Source organism: Asterias amurensis, chromosome 19, assembly GCF_032118995.1.
Source record: "Asterias amurensis chromosome 19, ASM3211899v1".
Lineage (NCBI taxonomy): Eukaryota > Metazoa > Echinodermata > Asteroidea > Forcipulatida > Asteriidae > Asterias > Asterias amurensis.
This window is the reverse complement of record NC_092666.1, coordinates 13,663,947-13,684,644: the sequence shown is the minus strand read 5'-3', so window position 1 is coordinate 13,684,644 and position 20,698 is coordinate 13,663,947. Positions and strand designations below refer to the sequence as shown.

Genomic DNA, 20,698 nt, shown 5'->3' with positions numbered 1-20,698 from the left:
TTCTAGCAAGAAGCAGTCCCATACTCTACTCTGGTAAGCCAGAGGGTGTTATTCCTTAGTTTTCTAGCTACTTTAGGTACAATAACAAACCCAATTAAAGGTTTTTTAGACATTTGGGATATGGTAAGCCTGACCTGGTTTGTTAAGAGTGCCTTTCCTTGTTTTTCTGGCTAATTTAGGTCGGATACCAACATGTTGGGTTAAGTACCAATGCCATTTCTAAAATTTCTGGACATTAAGGGGTGAAGAACCAAGTCCATTCCTTGGTTGTCTAGAGGTGAAAGGCCAAATCAAAGTCTATGTTTTCTGGACACTCAGTGGTAAAGTGTTTAAAGTTTCTTTCCCTTTCCCCAACAAATCTGTATCCCCCAAAAACGTGAAGACCGCAAACTTACCCACTCCTTCGCAGTAGAATCCAGCAGTACAACTCAGACACTCTATCTCATTCGCCAGCCCGGTGGCGTTTGAGAATGTACCATTGGGGCAAGGGGTGGGATTGAAAGTTTGCCCCTCGCAGAAGTACCCCTCGGGACAAATGGTCTGGTCAGGGCGTGTGGAATGCTCATCGCAGTAGAAGCGCGGTAGACAGGGCCCACTGACCTCAGTTTGTGCTGCAACAACAAAAAATGAAATAAAATTACTGTTAAATAAATCAAACTAAATATACGCCTTTATTTTTTGAAAACATTTTCAAAATACCGAAGCACAAAAGCAACCCCTGATTTTCTTCACCAGGCCGACATAAAAAAGTCTCAGTTCAGATATAAGTCTAAAAAATCTCATCCATGTAAGAAAAATCTTCGCTAAAAAGATTCTAATAGATAATAAATTTGCATCGGGGTCAAATAATATACACCGATGTTTAGTACGTTGAAAAACAAATCACAGGCATATTACTTGGGTGGGATTCGAACCCCTGACCCTTGCAATTCTAGAGCAATAGATTTAATAGATTCTACTGACCAGTCTCATTACAGAAGAATCCGGCTGTACAGTTGAGACATTCCCCAACGGCTTTCAGCTTAGTGGCTGGACTGAAGGATCCCTCTGGGCAAGCGTCAGGTTCAGTTGTTCCCTCCATGCAATAGTAACCAGCTGGACATTCATTATTCATTAGACCTGAGGGAGAACGAGGTGAATATTCATTAGATTATAGTTCAAACCAATGCATTATTCATTAGCTCTGAGAAAGAAAAAAATGAAAATGAAATGGGTGTGATCGCTACAATTAATACATAACAAAGATACATGATTTGGGCTTGAACAAAGCAAGATGCAATTTTAAAAACTAACTAAAGCTTCAAGTAAATTTAACTTTGTTAACAAAGTGGGCTACTTCACAAAAAGCTTAAAGGCTCTGGACACTTTTAGTAACTGTCAAAAACCAGTCGTCTCTCTCGGTGTATCTCAACATATGCACAAAATAACAAACCTGTGAAAATTTGAACTCAATTGGTCATCGAAGTTGCAAGAAAATAATGGAAAAAAAAACACTCTTGTCACAAAAGGTCTCGAAATCAAATTTGAGGAAAATTACTTTTCTCAAAAACTACCCTACTTAAGAGGGTGCCATTTCTCACAATGTTTTATACTATCAGCTCTCCATTGCTTGTTATCAAGTAAGTTTTTATGCCGACAATTACTTTGAATAATTACCAATAGTGTCCACTGCCTATGTATAAGCAAAACAGATTTTGTTCATCAACTCACCATCATTTGGAGTAGTGGCATTAGCGCCTCCTTTACAGAAGTACCCTGCCTCACATGGCCTGATGGGAAACATTAAGCCTGGCTCATCGCAAGCCATCCCGGGCAGACATGGTGTGCATTCATCCTCACTAATGATACCTGATCACAAAAACAAAGGTTTTTTGTATAATAGGTAAACAATTTAGCTTTTTGGGGGACATTTATACCTTGGTCCTTTTGGTTGCTCAGCAGCTTGCAACAGTAAAAATTGTAAAAACTTTTTCGTCAGGAAATAAATATAGCTGTTGCAACTGCTCACCAACCAACAGAACCTGTGGTTTAGGTGCAAAAATGTAGTTCTAAAAAGGCCTAACGTTTCGTCCCCAGCAGAGTCGGTCTCAAAAGCTAACCAAGTTTCTTTTTTCCTGAAAACTTTTATACAACCACAATTTTCAATTGACCTAGATATAATATCCATTAGAAAAACTGTCATAAAGCTAAAAAAATTATCAATATTTATTTTGAGTGAATTCCATCATTGGGTTCTATTCTCATTTGGGCACGATCAAAACTCACCTGTCAAATTGTTAAACTTTCCATAGGGACATGCAAACTCCTCTGCATAGGTGGTACCATTCGGGCAATAATACCCAGACGGGCAGACGTATGATCCATACCACACGACCGGTCCGATAGTAGCATTACAATAATGCCCCTCGGGGCACTCTTTACAATCCCACCTCCCCGGTGTGTCTTGGAATGTTCCCGATGGGCAGGGTTCGGGATCCCCGTACCCAACCCCGCAGAAGTGCCCGACAGGGCACGTGTACGGCCCGGGCGTGGCTGATATCTGACCCTCGGGGCAGTAGTAACCCTCCATGCAATCTGCGTTGGGTAGAGGGAGCCCTTCGCTGCCGCAATATTCCCCCTTGGTGCAGATCTTACAGCTGGTGTTTTCGCTCTGCTCCAGGGCGTCTAGGTAGTAGCCAATGGGGCAGGGTTGGGGCTCAAAGGACCCTACGGGGCAGTAGTGACCCTGGGGGCAAATGTTGCCCGTGATATTGTCTGTGGGGTTGCTGATGGAAGCGCCAAGGGTGCAGTAGAATCCTGGAATAGGTAGACAGAGAGGGTAATTAGCGTTACAGGAAAGCTCCACTGAAACTAGACATCCTTTTCCTCTGGCAACTCACACCTGTTATCTCCATGTAATTCCTTTTCCGACCAGTGGACTTAGTTAGATCATGCACAAACCAGTAGGGATGCTGACTTCTCTAGGCAGTTTAACTGCTCATCCATTATAAGGTTTAATGAACCAAGTAATTAAATGTAAACCCATTTTGTGTAAAGGATGTACTTTCTGTCTCACAGTGACCCTCATGATGCTCACTGAAAAGAAGCTGGGTTCAAGTCATATAGGCCCTTTCGAGTCCACGGCTTCGGCTTTTGATTCGGCTTCAGGCTCCGTTCTGCCGTCTGAAGCCCTGAGCACAAATACGCAAAGCATGCGCAATTGTCAAAACAACCTAGCCAGCCTGAACCGAATCCGGAGCAAAAGCCGTGGTTTCGAAAAAGGGCTATAGAACCACGCTAGACATACAGACAAACACAGAGATGAATTATTACTCAGTATTGTTGAGGCATGACAAGACTAGGTGAGGTCAAGAAAAAAAATTAACTCACTTAAATAATAAGAACCCAAAATAAACCGAAACAAATTTTTATTTGACATTCCTCCTCAATAAAACCACTTACCCTGTGAGCAAGGTAAACTCGGTATGGCCAGTCCGATCCTTTCACAGTAGTAACCAGGGTCACATAAGATTGGATGGTCAGTACCGCCTGGACAGTACTCCCCAAGACCACATCGGCCGCCGATGGACGGGTCAGTCGGTGTTGGGCTAGACGCACCTCCGATACAGTACCAGCCGTCACTGTTTGGGATGAATCAAGATGAGAAAATAGAGTTAGTTGTTGCAAACTGCTTACCAACCAAAAAGACTTACATGGATGGTATAAATGCACACCAAAAAGTAATGGCCTGACGTTTTGTCTTAAAAGCCGTCACTGTTTGGGACGAATCAAGATGAGAAAATAGAATTAGCTAATTGAAAACTGCTTACCAACCAAAATGACCTTAGGTATAAACTATAAACGCAAAAAATGTGATGGCAAGACGTTTCGACGTACCAGCCATCACTATTTGAGACAAATCAAGATGAGAAGAGAGAATTAGCAAATAATAGTGGCCTGAAGTTTCGCCCCAAACAGAGTCTTTCTCGACGACTAAATGACAACACATAACACACACGAGCGTACATATGTTAATGTGTGTTGTGGAGTCGAAACGTCAGGCCTTTAATGTTTTCTTACACAAAACATGAAGGTAAAAGAAAATTGCAAATTGAATTGGCCTTTTGCCTTCCTCTTTAAAGGCAGTGGACGCTAATGGTAATTACTCAAAATAATTATTAGCATAAAAACTTACTTGGTTACGAGAAATGGAGAGCTGTTGATAGTATAAAACATTGTGAGAAACGGCTCCCTCTGAAGTAACGTAGTTTTCGAGAAAGAAGTAATTTTCCAGGAATTTGATTTTGAGACCTTAGATTTAGAGTTTGTGGTCTTGAAATCAAGCATCTGAAAGCACACAACTTCGTGTGACAAGGGTGTTTTTTTTTCATTATTATCTTGCAACTTCGATGACCAATTGAGCTCTAATTTTCACAGGTTTGTTATTTTATGCATATGTTGAGATACACCAAGTGAGAAGACTGGTCTTTGGCAATTACCGAAAGTGTCTAGTGTCTTTAAGATTGATACACATTTAAGCTGGATCTTAGAGCTTTATAAAGCCGTCTCTCAGGAAACCATTTCAACGATCTGATCTTAAATGAGTAAAACAAAAAAGTTTGAACATTACCTGCAGTTTGTTGTTGGCATGTCGTTACCACTTCCCATGCAGTACGTCCCGGCTAAGCACGACACGCAAGCACTCTCATTGGTCTGCTGTAGTTTATCATTAAACGTTCCCGGTATACAAGGATATTCATTGGACATTGTAGTACCGTTAGGGCAGTAGTGACCCACTGGACAAACGTTATCGACGTAGGTGGTTGAGTTGGCCAGACAGAAGAAACCTAACAATAAAACCAGGACAGAAATTTAATCTCCAAATATAAACATTGTACATAGAATTATGAACTCTAACCACGTTATTTTATGCACACACCCTCCCTACATGTCAAATCTAGTGGGTGAGAGGTACGTGTCGTCGGCTCAGTTTTTCAATGTTTTTCATTCAATAATAAAACGTTGTAAAGAGAAAAATGCATATAAGTTTGATAAAATAAATCGAAATCCACAAGTATATGTTTTTCTTCAAAACTGATTGTGTCTTTATGCCAACAATTACTTCGGAGACCACTCTTGATCAATAAATAAACTCCATTTCCCAGGAGCTCCAAAAATGTTTATGAAATCCATACAACTGCACTAACGTCCTCATAGTCCCGAGTCTACAAATTTTACTACAACATTATTTTATATATGATGAAACATTTAATTCCTGCTTACCTTCAGGGCACTCCTTGCACGTTCCCTGTCCTTCCTGATCCTGATACTCTCCGGCCTCACACCCGATGGGAAGCTTGGTCCCCACCGGGCACCTATAACCCATAGGACACACCCCGCCGACGCCCGTATGACCCCCAAGGATCGGGCAGGAGGCAGAGTAGGTCTCGTTCTCTGACGGGTTGTTTGGGTTTGCTCGATCGACCCCAGAGTCACACCAGTAACCTTCGTCACAGAGGTGCGAGTAGGAGGTTGCGGCTTGGTCAGGGCAGTAGAAGCCACCGGGGCAGTCTATACATTGCTGGACCTGATTGACAGAGGGAAGAAGTGATAACAATAATAACTAGAATATATAGCACATTTTACAATGAGGTATTACTGCACTTTTATTAGTACCCTGGCAGCAATTAAGCAGAGCTGCTTAAGCAGAAAATGATGCTTAATCTTTTTCTGCTAAGCAAAACTAAGCAGGTTGGCAGTTACATTTTGTACATGTCAAATGGTATTTAAGCTGGTAACCTTATTCTGGTAAGCTTCTTTGCAGAATCAGTTTTAATGGTAAACTAGACACAGTGAATGTAGATTCAGAAATCTCTGACATGTCTAACAGGGATGAGACTTGACAAATGTTAAAATTTCGGGAAAATGTGGGCCTGGGTTCCCGCTATTCCATCCAGAACATCCTGGATGTGTTACAAATTCAGGAGGTTTTTGCTCAGTGCATCACCAATAATACAAATCTTAAAGTCTTGACACAATGTGGAGTACCTCTTTCTCCCTTAGGTGACTGCTTAAACTTCCTTCAAGAAAATTGAAAGGCTTAAAGAGATTTTGGAAAAAATCCCACAATAAGGGAAAAAAACGAAAGTGTTCTTACCTTGTAAAAATTAGTCTGGTTGCTGTAGGTACCAGCGGGGCATGCGCTCCAGTCTAAACCGGTTCCATTGGCGCAGAAATAGCCAGCCGGGCAGTCTGCAATACCGGCCTGGAGATCCGGGTTACCAATCGTCTCATTCTCAGGGAGACAGTAATAGCTATAGAGAAATAAAAATGACAATTTGCGTCAGTGAAAAAATGCCAAATCTCAGTTGTATAAAAATGTTGTTCCTTGGTACCGTAAGATCTGTTGATTATTCGAGAAGGCATGCACAGGCTGCCTTTGGCAGCCAGCCACGTTGCAGCAAGCCACAACGACCCACATACATGTATGAAAAATGCTTAACGGCATAGGAAAGAACCATTGCACAACTCCACATGGCCTTAGCCGAGAATAAAACCAGATCAACACTGGTGAGAGTCAAGCGCTTAACAAACTAGCCACCAAGATCCTTAAGACCGGTATAATATTTGATCCTTTGAAAAAAGTAGGAAGGTGTTGTTGAGCACAAAGGACAAAGGTTGTTGAGCACAAGGGCTTGTTTTTGTTCATCATGGTGTTGGCTTAGTTACCTGGTTACTAGTTGAATTTAACCTTATTTCCGATTTTCTAAAGGGCACCAAATTTTGAAATCCAACAAAATTTGAAAAGGACTGTCATGTATGTCAAGAGTTTTTAACTACCTACCCTCTTGGACACAGCTTGCAGGTATACTGTGTTGTTCGGTCAGTGTAGTAGCCTGAGGAACAGGCCTTGGGATCAGGTGACCCCTCAGGACAATGCAGACCTGTCGGACACTCTACTGGATTGCTGACACTAGAGCCTGGGGTAACAAACAATCAAATTATATATCGGATTAGTGTTGGTTTGTGGTAGCAACTTTTTGGAGGGCACATCTTTTTTTACTTTTACCTTTCCCTGGACAGCCTCTGCTTGTTTTTACAATTTTTGTATTTTCTGAAGAATTGAATTGACAGAAAAGAAAAAAAAGAAGAAAAAACTTGTTATAATCTCTCTTCAAAAGTTTGGTTCTTAGAAGAGATTCTTTTTTTAAACTCAACATTCTTGGTCTCTCCTGGGCTCAATTTCATAGCGCTACAATTAAGCAGACATTATTGCTTATGAATTTTCTGCTTAGCAGAAATGAGCAGGGTACCAGTCACAAATTGTACATGTGACATAGATTATTTGGAATCGGAAGATTTCTCAGTTCTAAAAAGAACTGTCCTGCTTATTAAATACTACCTGGGCGGAGGGGAGGAATCAGCCCGGACAACTACTTTCACTTAGTGAATCGAGGGAACTTCTTGTTATTAACTTCATTGCCGCGGAGTGAGTTCTGAATTATTAATTTGAATGCTGCTTACCTTCGGGGCAATAATATCCCTCCAAACACAATCCTTCCTCCTCGGTCAGACCAGTCTGTTGGCAGTACCATCCGGCAGTGCAATTCCTGCACTCTTCAGCGGCCGTCAGCATGGTGTCGTTAGAGTACGTTCCCGCAGGGCAGCGCTCCGGTACCGATGTCCCGTTACCGCAGTACCTACCGGCCGGGCAGATGTATTGTTGTCGGTTGTCCGAGCCTTGCTCGCAGTAGTAACCTGGTAGGCAGAAACCTGCGGGCGCCAGGAGGGCATCCTCATCGCAATACTGGCCTGTTTGTGGTCATAAGGATAACAGAAGGATACTTATAAAATAGTTTTCTAATGGGAGACTTTCCAACGCTAGGTGGCAGCAGACTTACCGGGTAAATTTCCATTGTTCTGATAACAATGGCTTTACCCGGTAAGTCTGCTGCAACCTAGTTGTATTATTATAATTATTATTAAGTTGTATTATTGTAAGTCTGCTGCAACCTAGTAGTATTATTATAATTTAATAATTTGGGGGGGCTACTCATCCTTACTTGCGAAAGACGCAATGGCTTTACCCGATAAGTCTGCTGCAACCTATCGTCCCAGAAAGTATCCTATTCAATTTTTTACTTTATTTTTTTAATATCCCCTAATATCACAGGTCCAAATGGCCACTTTAAGGTGAGGGCTACACTTGACTGATTTGGGCTGTCGACCCAATGAACTGTCACCAGGGGCATGTTGCCACCTACTCCTGGAGCGGAAACAGGGTTAACTCCTTCACAGTCTGTAAGGATGTAGGCATGGTTGGTAGTGCAGAATGCACTACACGTACCTGCCCAACTTTTCACAAAGCACTTAAGGTTAAAATTTGTTCCTTACACTTTGCGTGGCAAGTATTAAATAGAATATGGTCGTTGGTTCACATCCCATCTGAGGCGCTACACTGTTTTTTCCTTTCTGGCTTGGAAAGCATTCAACACACAGTGCTTAATAACTTTATCAAGTAAGAAAACAGCTATAATCACCATGAGACTTAAGAGTATGCATCGTGAAAAATACTATGTATAAGTAAGGTTTGCTGTGACACCATGTTAAAATCTCTTTTGTGATTTGTGGTGGCTCTGAGAATTAGAGCAGGTTTCTGCTCGATGTTTTGATCAGTGTGCTCTGACCGTCTTCTGAGCTTAAGCAAATTTTGTGCTTAAGCAGCTCTATGAAATTGTGCCCTTACTTTATGAGCTATAATCAAAATACTTTAAAGTACTTAAATATTTGAAATGGAAGCTTACCTGCGAGACAAGGTTCACATTCCGTCACGTTCATCAGAGTCTCTTCATTACTGAACGTTCCTCTTGGACAAGCCATCGGTTCCGTAGTCCCCTCCGGACAGTAATGACCCACCGTACACACCCCTGCGTCCGACCCTTGATTGGGTGTGGCCCGCTCCGCCCTAATGCGGCAGAAGTAGCCGGCGGCACAGAGGGTGTAAGGGTAGGTCAGGCCTGGTTGGCCGCAGTAGTAGCCGCCCAGGCACGGAGCGCATTGGTCAGAGCTTGCCAGGCCGGTGGCGTTGTTGAAGGTACCGATCGGACAGGTGAACTCAGTGGCAGCTGTGGTTCCGTTCGGACAGTAGTGACCTGTTTGGGTCGGGAGTAAAAAAAATTCTTACTTCAATGTTTTGTTTTATGGAGAAAAAAAATTCTCAAAATGATCCCACGTTCAGGCTTACACCCTTTGCATAAGCTGCCATTGCTCAGATCAAACAATGGAAACATGCCACGCACATTCTCAGCCACTGTCAGGACTTCCTATCTAATGTTTCTAGTATGAGCTTCAAAATGACTGAGCTTTCAGACTAAAATTTAACAAATTTTTGCGGCGGGTCTTTATTAATGATTCTGTGTAAAAGTGGACTCGGTGTACAGTGAAATATGTCACACTTCATCAACAGGTCACCTACATGTACATGTATTAACACCAGCTCTAGTAACTTCAAACAACAATTGGTTTCCTATTTACCTTCTGGGCATATATAAGAAGTGTAGTTCACAATCGGCCCATTGGTGTCATCACAGTAGAATCCCTCAGGGCAGGTCTTGCACGTCCACTGTTCCGGTTCGTCCTGGTGGGTACCGGCAGGGCAGGGCACCTTATCGTCTACCCCTTCCTCACAGTAATAGCCCGGTGGGCAAGGGTACTCGATAGGGCTCGCAACGATCTGCCCACCAGGGCAGTAGAAACCTGTAAGTTGACAGATGAATTTATTTATTATAATTAAAAATCAATTAAAAACTAAGAATTTCAAACAAAAACAGCTAATCCTCCCCTTTTAATGCAATTTATTTAAGTCTTGTTGTGATACATGTACTAGCTAACAACCAAATGGAGAGAAGACAATGGAAGGAAGTTTCAGATTTAATTGTGGCAGTAAAACCCAAGAACATTATGGTCAGGGAAAACCCCTGCAGTCAGTGGGGACTGAAAACCCACTCCACATCGTGGCCCTGGTAGGATTTGATCTGTAGTTGCAATTTTCAGTCAAATTGTAAGTAGTGTTTTCTGCTTAAAAGCAGCTCAATGAAGTCGAGCCCTGCTGGTTAAAAAAGAAAGTTTGAAGAAAAATAAAGAGTGACAAAAAAAATTTGGAAAAAACGTCAGATTTTGTTTAGGAAAAACTCACCTTGACTACAGTTGCCCTGTGGGTAAGCCAGTGCGCTCGCTCCACAGTACTGACCACCGATACACTCTAAGCAGTAGGACTCGTTCTTGGCCCTCTTGGACGGAAGATATGTCCCTGGGGGGCAATCGTCCTCTGCGCTGCTCCCGACGATGCAGAAATGTCCGGCGCTGCACTCGTTCCCTTCAGAGAAAAAAAATTAACACACATTTATTGGAAACGTGAATAAGTTTGTATTAAGTTTCAAGTAACTTCCCCTGTATACACCAACATTTTATTTCTTTATTACACACCCAACAGAACAATTAGCGCCAATAACAGGATGGACAGGAAACAAGAAGAAATGAGTTTTAGATGTGGGAGGAAAACCCCAAATGGGCAAAACACGCAAACAGTTAGGGACTGAAAAACCCAATCCATATGCAAGGCTCCGGCCTGAGGCAGTATTCAAATTAGGGTCCACAGAGGTGAAAGACTTGTGTGAGGATTGTGTGAGTATGCTTGTTTGAACAGGTGAGATTTTAAGTTTTGTCTTGAATGTTGTGATGGATGGAGATGATTTGGCAGTCAGTGAGAGTTGGTTCCACTCCCGGGCTGATGCCACAGAAAAGGACATATTGCCCCAAAGAGTGGAAGTTCTGGGCTGATGAAGCATCATGAGCTCATTAGAACGCAGTCCGGTGTGTGCTGAGGTGTATGGGTGGATGAGGTTGATGAGGTATTCTGGAGCATTGTTGTGAAGGATTTTGATTTTGAGTACTTCCCCCGAGTCCTGTGAAAACAATCTACAGGCATATCACTTGCACGGGATCCGATATAAGAGATATTAACAAAAAAATGTCGCCCTCTTGTAACACTTACCTCCAACTCCAGATGGAGTGGCCGTGATGGACCCATGGGTACAATAGAAGCCTGCATAACAGTCTCCGGCTGGTTCATACAACTCGGGAACGTCGCAGAATTTACCGAGATCACATGTTTGCTGTGATGATGAGCCTCGAGGGCAGTAGTTACCTGCAACAAGTCAAAGCAAGACAACGGTGTTATTTTTTAATATCGGAAAGAACAAAGGTACTTATTGTCCTAGTATAGGGAAGAACAAAGGTGCTACATGCAATTGTCTAAATACATGTCTAATATTGGAAAGAACAAAGGTGCTTATTGTCTTAGTATCAGAAAGAACAGTGTGCTTACTATCCCAGCAACTAACGGGACAAGAATGGAACATTGGGGAACCATGCATACATGTTTGTCAAAAGCCTCCTGGTAAGTATTCATGTGTTTCAAAAGAAATAATAAAGCACTAGTATGCTGGAGTTTCACAGACCCCTTGCATGAGAAGTCACACGCTAAAAAGCGCCCTCACTCTGGTCAAATAGGGCCACAGGGTCAAAGGAAAAAATTATTGGACGATACGTGTTCTTTTTGTGCATAAAAGCATGCACTGACCTCAAAGTCCCTTTAGCGTTTCGCGTTATGCAAGGTGGTCTATTAGTGTCTATAACCAGTCAAAGAGACTCAAAACGGACCCTTGGGGAACTCTATCCCTACCTGCTTCACATCGGCCTCCAAGTCCAGCATCTGATGGTTGTGCTTCATACGATCCACTGTAGCAGTACCATCCAGGATCACATTGATCTGTTGGGTTGGTGTTACCGTACCCAGCGCAGTAGGACCCAGCGGTACAGGGGACGCAAGCAGATTCATTATGGCCACCTGTAGAGAGAATATCATTCAGTTACAATTACTATAATTCGCTCAAAGACATGGATCTCACCCAAATAAAGTATTTATACATGTATGTATATCCAGGCGCCGCTGCGTTAAAAGGCCTTGAGCGTATCATGCATATTTTGTAATTTTGGAATCTTGTTTGTTTTTATAACGATAACGGTGCAAATATCCGTCACTCAGAGATGCTCAAAGTGTAATGGTTCACTAGGTGCTGTGGTAACAGGTAATCACTGAAGAGTTAAAGCAAAAACAAAAGTGGCAAATGGATGTTTGAACTTTACACACCAGGATCAATCCCTTCAATATGTTCAAGGAAAAATAACTTCTAGAAATGAGACGACAAATGAAGAAAAATAAAACTCAAGAGTATTTTAAGAAACTTAAACTGACCTGTCAGATTATTGAAGGTTCCAGGTGGGCACTGGAACTCTATATCATAGGCTGTACCATTAGGGCAGTAATGACCTTCTGGACATAATGTGTCGCTGAAAAAAATATTACATAAAATTGTACAAAATTATTTTATGAAGAACATTTCTTTCATATAGTTTGTTTAAATAGTTTTACTGTAAACAAATAAAAATGCGGGTTTCTGTTCTTTTTAGGTTTGGAAAAAAAAAAAACTTGGATTCTATATTATACATTTTGTAAGCTGTGCCATGTGAACCTCTGGGCACAATGTCTCACTGAAGAAAACTAAGCATGTTACACAAAGTTTTACTTACAAAATAATTTTTTTTTTTTTTAAGTTTTGTTCTGAAAAATAAAATCTCAAATGTAATGTCACTTTGTCTTTGGATTGAAAAAATAAATAAATTGGTAACAAATTTTGTTTTCAACTCACAGGTAAGTTGTTGAATTCACGAGGCAGTAGTATCCAGCTGGACATTCTTTACACGAATCTTGCCCCTCCTCGTCTTGGTAAGTCCCAGCATTGCACCCCTCTGGGTAAGTGGATCCTTCCAGACAGAAATGACCAGTGGGACAGATATCACCATAGCCAGTGTGCTCACCTGTAGGACGAGAAAGAAGAATTGACGTCAGGAGAGAAAAAAAACAAAGTAGAGCATTGTTTTGATTCTTAAATCCTTGATGCAAGACCTCTCACGATCAGGGAGAGAATAACTTTCTCCGAGAAGCCTATTGCCCCCTTGCCCCTTTCCCTTCCAAATGTCCCCAAACCTAGCCTCTAAGCTCAAATGATGTTTGCACCGTAAAATGGTTCAAAATCCACAGTTAAATATTTTTCTAAGAAACCGACTATTTCTTTTATTGCCAACCATTACTTTGCAGACCACTCTTGATCAATAACCTTCATTTACCAGCCGTCGATTTCACAAAGAGTTAGGACTCGTCTTATCTCGAGTTAGGACGAGTAACTCTTCCGAACTTAGGAATAATCTTAAGGTTTGCATGCTACAGTGCATGGTTGGGACTTGCCTAAGTCCTAAGATTAGTCTTAAGTTAGGGAGAGTTTTGTGAAATCGAAGGCAGGAGCTCTGAAATATTCAAAAGAAGTTTAATGAAACGACCTTCTAGGCCCTTTTTGAATCCATGGCTTCGGCTCCAGATTCGGCTTAGGCTAGCTTGGCCCCGCGGTTGTTTTGACAATTGCGCATGCTTTGCTTATGTGCTCAGGGCTTCAGACGAGAGATCGGAGCCTGACGCCAAATCCAAAGCAGAAGCCGAGGGTTCAAACAGGGCCCTAGTCTTGAGCCGCCTAAGCCAAATACTTACCATCGTAGGAGCAGGAGTCATTGATAAAAGCTGTTGGATTGGCTCTATCTACCCTTGAGGTACAGAAGTAGCCCGGACTGCAAAGATTGGTGGGTTGAATGAGGGTGATACCATCGCAGTAACTCCCTCCTGAAAATTGCACGGAGAAGAAAAAGATGAGTATTAGCTTGAGAATGGAAATGATTTTTGAAAGTAAGAGGTGTTTAAAGCTTTTCATGATGTGAAAAAAAAGAAACAACATTCCTAGAGAAAATAGTTTCTTTGTGGATACAAAATGTATAAAATCTCTTTTATGTGAGTGTTCGCTCTGAAAAGAGCCGGTGTGGTCTCGACAATTCAAACAGTTTTTTCTTAACATCATCAGAAGACATATTCTGAAGATGAGCAGGGTAAACAGTTCCAAACAGTTCTTATTCTGAAGACGAGTAGAGTATACTGTTCAAAAGTCACAACCATACCAGCTCGTTTCAGGGCTAACACTCCCAAAAAAGAGAGGTAATACATGGTTGAACCCACAAGTTTACTATTATTTATAGTTTATTCTTGTAGGTGGTATACCAATGAAGCTATTGTTACCCTAAGGTTGATATTGCCCTACTACTCACACAGGGACGCTATGTTCAGGACAGCTAATTCAAGCTATAAGGTTCAATGACATGGTATTGACCCAATTCACCTGAAGTCAACATCAGAATAATCTTTTGGTGGTCAATGTCAACATGTGTTATTCAGAGAAGTGCGCATTTTAAGCGACGCAGCATTTACACGTAAATCTATTGACCACCAACATGGTGAGCGTGGCATCAGTCGCCTCGTGTCACGCGCGTGCAAGGGGTCAATGAGAGGTCAATACTAATTTGGACCACTTTAGGGGGTACTAAAGATGTGTCCATTGGGAGGGTTGTCATTTCAAAATGGATGCTTCTTTCCAAGTTATAAAGGGCTTACTCAGATTCTTTTAAATGGGAGAAATTCGTAATGGTTTCCATGTTTACCTGGGCAGCTTGTACACTCTCCTTCATCTGGCAGTCCTTTGCGACCTCCGTACGTCCCTGGAGGGCAAGCAGTCCAGTTTAGACCGGTGCCGGCCAGGCAGTAGTAACCCTGAGGGCAGAGGCTGTACCCAGATGTGGAGTTACCTGTACAAGAAATTAATCAGAAATATAATTTTTTTAAATATTTCAGTAACATTAGAGCATTGCTTTTGCTATTCATATATAAGGAAATAAATAACATGCTACACTGAAATAGTAAACAAAAGCAAATATAATTGACATACAATGCAACAATAAATATTACTTCCTTGTTTTTTTTTGTTTTACCAATGCAATAACTGGAACAATTTTGTTCCAATAAATTGCTTGATTCTCTTGAATATTATGACTAGAATACTGACTACGTAACGGTTTTCTTTCAAAGTTTGCCATATTGAAAACAACCCCTTCGCTACCTTAGACCATGGAAGTCACTTGGTCGCCACCACACTGTTTTAAAAAACAAACCAATGAGCTTAATCATGATTCTTGTAGGGGTTACCTAAACATAAACCAGCCCCCAATTCTTCTACCAACTAAAAATGCTGAAAAGAAAGTTCTTTGTTACCTTCGATAACTTCAGAGGGTACACAGTAGTAACCCTCTGGGCATGTCATGCACACTGACTCCTGGGTGAGGTTGGAGAAAGTTCCCGGTTCACAGGGTACAGGAAGGGAGCTACCCTGGGGGCAATGAAGCCCAATCGGACAGGGGTACTCCGTAGGGTTCGGAACACTCTGTCCCTCTGGGCAGTAGAAACCTGGATCGCATTCGGCGACTGGGGCAGTTAAACCTGTGGGCAAGAGAAATTCATAGTAATAATAATAATAAACCAAAACTTATACAGCGCCTTATATAATTATGTTCACATGCTCTAATGCACTGAACATGGCACTAGTCAACAACGAAAGCAGGGGCAGTTGTATGGACAAATTAAAAAATAAGAAACTAAATGATAATTTCATTAAGTGATTCAGATTATCTTTCTTGGTGACGCTTTATTATTAACGTTTGGTTTCTTCTTTTTAAAAGTCACCTGGAAATAGATTTTTTTTCCTTTCAAACATAAGAGTATATGCTTACGAACAATAAAACAATTTTTTTAGTATTTGTTTGTCACGATTTGTATGTTTAAAAAATATATAAAGTTGTTTGGGGGGCTGACTCCGCCTACCCCTTTTGTGACGTCAATCGAGGCAGACTTTGCCTGCAATGCGTATAGTAAACACACGTGCAAAGTACATGTACGTCCAAGTCGTGAGTTGGTAATTTCAAAAAGTGTTTTTCTGCATTCAGCAGCAATACACCTGGTCAGCATTGCCGGAAAAAAACAAAAAAGTATTTTTTGAAACATACAAACTCACGACTTGGTCCGTACATGTACTTTGCAATTGTGTTTACTCTACGCATTACAGGCAAAGTCTGCCTAGATTGACGCCACGAACAGCGCCCTCTTGGGTCGGGGTCTACTCTTAAATTTGTAAATAACATAAGAACTGATTTTTTAAAACCTTAGTTAACTGTTTATTCACATTCCACTCATCAAAACACATATATTAGTGACAAAAGCTTTATTTTGAAAAAATACCACTTCCAGGTGACTTTAACATTGACAATCTCATATTTTAAAGTAAATTTCACCATGGTTTCACTTGAATTTGATAACAGGAACATTGTTTTCAGAGGACAGGAAATTTTCACAGGTTTGTTATTTTATGCATATGTTGAGATACATCGAGTGAGAAGACTGGTCTTCGACAATTACCAATAGTGTCCGGTGTTTTTAAAGGGTTGACTGTATTATGTATTTCTTGTTTTTTCTTCAATACACAAAATGCAAAACGACAGCCCAAATCATAGACAGAGCACTTCACAACAAGAAATTGAGAAGCCGATATTTTGAAAGTCCTACCTGTTTGGTTGCAGAACCATCCCTCATCACACGGACCACACTGGGATACGTTCCAACGGTTCTCCATATCACTATAGGTCCCCAGGGGGCAGGGCTCTGGAACACCAACGCCCGTCGTGCAGTAGCTCCCAGCGGGGCATGTGATGTTTCGTGGATCGGACGAGCCAAGCTCACAATAGTAGCTACAATAAACCACACAAACATTTCATTTTACGGATAGTTTTCTTTATGCAGCTACACAAACTTCACAATAATTTGTGTATGCTTTGAGAGTTGCTTTTGAGTACCGGAAATGTTGTATATTTTGTAATATACACTTTGTCCCCTCAGATAACAATGGGTCCTGGTCTTTGATCTCTATTCTAGCCAACTATTTAGCTAAACACTGTTCACACTACCAACTGACATGACTGATCCTGGGTTCAAACCAAGACCCATGTTCACACTGCTCCAACCTATTTCACCAATCTACCTCACCCTTGGGCACATTGTGCAAGCCCAATTCAACCCAGCTATCTATCTTTAATCTATCTGTTCAAATGCCCATTGCCCAGCAACATTATCTAACTCACCCCTGTTCACACTGTCCAAGCCTCATCCAACAATTTAACTCACCCTTGTTCACACTGCCCCAGCCTCATCAAACTATCCAACTCCATGCTCCTGTTCACACAACCCCAGCCCCATCCAACAATCTAACTCACCCCTGTTCACACTGTCCAAACCTCATCAAACTATCCAACTCCATGCTCCTGTTCACACAACCCCAGCCCCATCCAACAATCTAACTCACCCCTGTTCACACTGTCCAAACCTCATCAAACTATCCAACTCCATGCTCCTGTTCACACAACCCCAGCCCCATCCAACAATCTAACTCACCCCTGTTCACACTGTCCAAACCTCATCAAACTATCCAACTCCATGCTCCTGTTCACACAACCCCAGCCCCATCCAACAATCTAACTCACCCCTGTTCACACTGTCCAAGCCTCATCCAACAATTTAACTCACCCTTGTTCATACTGCCCAGCCTCATCAAACTATCCAACTCCATGCTCCTGTTCACGCAACCCCAGCCCCATCCAACAATCTAACTCACCCCTGTTCACACTGTCCAAACCTCATCCAACAATTTAACTCACCCTTGTTCATACTGCCCAGCCTCATCAAACTATCCAACTCCATGCTCCTGTTCACACAACCCCAGCCCCATCCAACAATCTAAATCACCCCTGTTCACACTTCCCCAGCTCTACCCAACTTTCAAATTCACCCCTGTTCACACTACCCCAGCCCTATCTGCCCATCTCAGCCCACCTTTCTATCTTAACTATCTTACCCCTGCTCACATAACCCACAAGCGACATTGCTCCAACCCATTCAACCCATTCAACCAATCTACCTCACCCTTGTACACACTGTGCAATCCCGACACAACCCAGCTTTTTATCTTACCCCTGTTCACACAGTCTGCTGGTGACGTTGCTCCAACCCATTCAACCCATTCAACCAATCTACCTCACCCTTGTACACACTGTGCAATCCCAACACAACCCAGCTATTTATCTTACCCCTGTTCGCACAGTCCGCTGGTGACGTTGCTCCAACCCATTCAACCCATTCAACCAATCTACCTCACCCTTGTACACACTGTGCAATCCCGAAACAACCCAGCTATTTATCTTACCCCTGTTCACACAGTCCGCTGGTGACGTTGCTCCAACCCATTCAACCCATTCAACCAATCTACCTCACCCTTGTACACACTGTGCAATCCCAACACAACCCAGCTATTTATCTTACCCCTGTTCACACAGTCCGCTGGTGACGTTGCTCAAACCAGTTCAACCCATTCAACCAATCTACCTCACCCTTGTTTCACACTGTGCAATCCCGACACAACCCAGCTATTTATCTTACCCCTGTTCACACAGTCCGCTGGTGACGTTGCTCCAACCCATTCAACCCATTCAACCAATCTACCTCACCCTTGTACACACTGTGCAATCCCAACACAACCCAGCTATTGATCTTACCCCTGTTCACACAGTCCGCTGGTGACGTTGCTCCAACCCATTCAACCCATTCAACCAATCTACCTCACCCTTGTACACACTGTGCAATCCCAACACAACCCAGCTATTGATCTTACCCCTGTTCACACAGTCCGCTGGTGACGTTGCTCCAACCCATTCAACCCATTCAACCAATCTACCTCACCCTTGTACACACTGTGCAATCCCAACACAACCCAGCTATTTATCTTACCCCTGTTCGCACAGTCCGCTGGTGACGTTGCTCTAACCCATTCAACCCATTCAACCAATCTACCTCACCCTTGTACACACTGTGCAATCCCAACACAACCCAGCTATTTATCTTACCCCTGTTCACACAGTCCGCTGGTGACGTTGCTCAAACCCATTCAACCCATTCAACCAATCTACCTCACCCTTGTACACACTGTGCAATCCCAACACAACCCAGCTATTGATCTTACCCCTGTTCACACAGTCCGCTTGTGACGTTCTTCCCAACCTCAGCGCAGTATTCTCCAGCGGGACACAGTTCACACTGAGCCTCCATCTCCAACATGAACTCATCGCTGAAGGTTCCCTTCGGACAGGGAGTGGGGTTGTCTGTCCCCACTTCACAGTAATGACCGTGAGGACACATGTCAGCTTCTTCACCTGTTTCAGCAAAACATTAAAAAAAATCAAAATTAATACAAATTTGTTAAATGTGTGACTGGCTTTGGAAACATCCTAAACTTTGAGTCCATTTTTTTAAAGTGGGACTTAGACATTCATCTTGAAGATTAACAATGTTCTCAAAAAAAAGTTTAAAATTCAGACAGGGAGTGGGGTTGTCTGTCCCCAATTCACAGTAGTGTCTGTGAAGACACATGTCAGCTTGTTCCCCTATTTTAAAAAAAAATTAAAAAACACACTAACAAAAAAAGTAGAATTAGCTATTGTAAACTGCTTACCAACCAAAATGACTTATGGTATAAATGCAAAAACATGTCAATAAAAATATGTGAAATATGTGACTGGCTCTGGCAACAACCTCAAACTTAGAAATTTCTCTTGAAAATTAACTGTTGTACATGAGACTACTTTATCCTGCCCATGTACATGGTACACCACTGTGTTATCTTTCTTCTTATAAAGTGGTATGAAAGAATACCTTGGTCAGGAGCTAGGAAAGCAACCATCGTTTATCGCCTTATATACTTCCTAGACTCATATCAATTCATTAACAATGTTCCAAATAACGTTTACAAATCAGAATCTAGAGAAAATGTTCTGTATGGTGACTGAAATAAATATCTGTAACTGTTTCTTGTGGTGAAAGTCTATAGAAAAGTTTTGGAGGGGCATCTAGGCCAAGACCAGGGCAACAGTGGCCATGACCTTGGTGGCCTTCGTGTAATTCCTGGCCTGTACACTAAGCGGCAACATTACACTGTATTTCTTGGGCAAGTGAAACAAATCTTTACCTTGCTCAGGGGTCGACGTTCTTGCATACTCTCGGCAGTAGTACCCAGCCGCACACTGGTCTACGGGATACGACATACCAGTCTCTGGACAGTAGAATCCTCCTAGACATCCAATGCATTGACTCTCGACCTGACGACCTGTAAAGCCAACAAATATTCCCTTTTAAAACTAATTCTAATTCACCAATAAATTACCTTTTCTCCCTCTGCCCACCTTTGATTTTGTTCGCAACCTCTTGTGGTTAAACCAGCCCCTTCCATCTACTCCAACCTCCTTTGTCACCCGATTCATTATTCATCTCTTACTTTGTCCGAGTGCTTTTCACTTTTCTCTCTTTTCATCTCTTTCCAAGGGTTTACCTGTTTGTGTGAGCTGTGTTGTCATTTAGCCATAACAGGGCCAACTACAGTGCACTAAACAGAACCCAAAGCAGTGCCCCCAAAAAAGAGCCAAAAGACAGGGCCCAAAACAGAGCCCAGCATTAAAAAACACTGAGACTCCCACAGTCTTAATAGCTACAAGTAATTTCTAAAAAAACAGATATCAAGTTTGGCCATGAATGATTTTGATTTCATCTTACATATAGGCAGCCATTTGAAGTCAT

The 20,698-nt window shown here is 42.1% G+C and overlaps 1 protein-coding gene across 2 annotated transcripts in view; it reads right to left on the bottom strand.

The window, feature by feature from the left end:
* Positions 1 to 20,698, bottom strand: part of LOC139951479 (uncharacterized) — a 110,982-nt gene that overhangs the window by 61,794 nt on the left and 28,490 nt on the right. For both annotated transcript variants that reach the window (XR_011787780.1, XM_071950391.1), the window contains exons 31-53: positions 20,094 to 20,231; positions 19,092 to 19,281; positions 16,589 to 16,770; positions 15,245 to 15,469; positions 14,638 to 14,781; positions 13,643 to 13,771; positions 12,750 to 12,918; positions 12,296 to 12,390; positions 11,723 to 11,887; positions 11,033 to 11,185; positions 10,175 to 10,354; positions 9,514 to 9,735; positions 8,784 to 9,131; positions 7,504 to 7,791; positions 6,824 to 6,959; positions 6,137 to 6,293; positions 5,263 to 5,566; positions 4,610 to 4,826; positions 3,442 to 3,620; positions 2,266 to 2,796; positions 1,711 to 1,848; positions 964 to 1,119; positions 396 to 611 (exon numbers count right to left, since the gene is read on the bottom strand). Coding sequence is in view for 1 of the 2 variants with exons in the window: in XM_071950391.1 (XP_071806492.1) it covers positions 396 to 611; positions 964 to 1,119; positions 1,711 to 1,848; positions 2,266 to 2,796; positions 3,442 to 3,620; positions 4,610 to 4,826; positions 5,263 to 5,566; positions 6,137 to 6,293; positions 6,824 to 6,959; positions 7,504 to 7,791; positions 8,784 to 9,131; positions 9,514 to 9,735; positions 10,175 to 10,354; positions 11,033 to 11,185; positions 11,723 to 11,887; positions 12,296 to 12,390; positions 12,750 to 12,918; positions 13,643 to 13,771; positions 14,638 to 14,781; positions 15,245 to 15,469; positions 16,589 to 16,770; positions 19,092 to 19,281; positions 20,094 to 20,231 (4,662 nt within the window). In the remaining variant the exon portion in view is untranslated. The remainder of the gene's footprint in view (positions 1 to 395; positions 612 to 963; positions 1,120 to 1,710; positions 1,849 to 2,265; positions 2,797 to 3,441; positions 3,621 to 4,609; positions 4,827 to 5,262; positions 5,567 to 6,136; positions 6,294 to 6,823; positions 6,960 to 7,503; positions 7,792 to 8,783; positions 9,132 to 9,513; positions 9,736 to 10,174; positions 10,355 to 11,032; positions 11,186 to 11,722; positions 11,888 to 12,295; positions 12,391 to 12,749; positions 12,919 to 13,642; positions 13,772 to 14,637; positions 14,782 to 15,244; positions 15,470 to 16,588; positions 16,771 to 19,091; positions 19,282 to 20,093; positions 20,232 to 20,698) is intronic.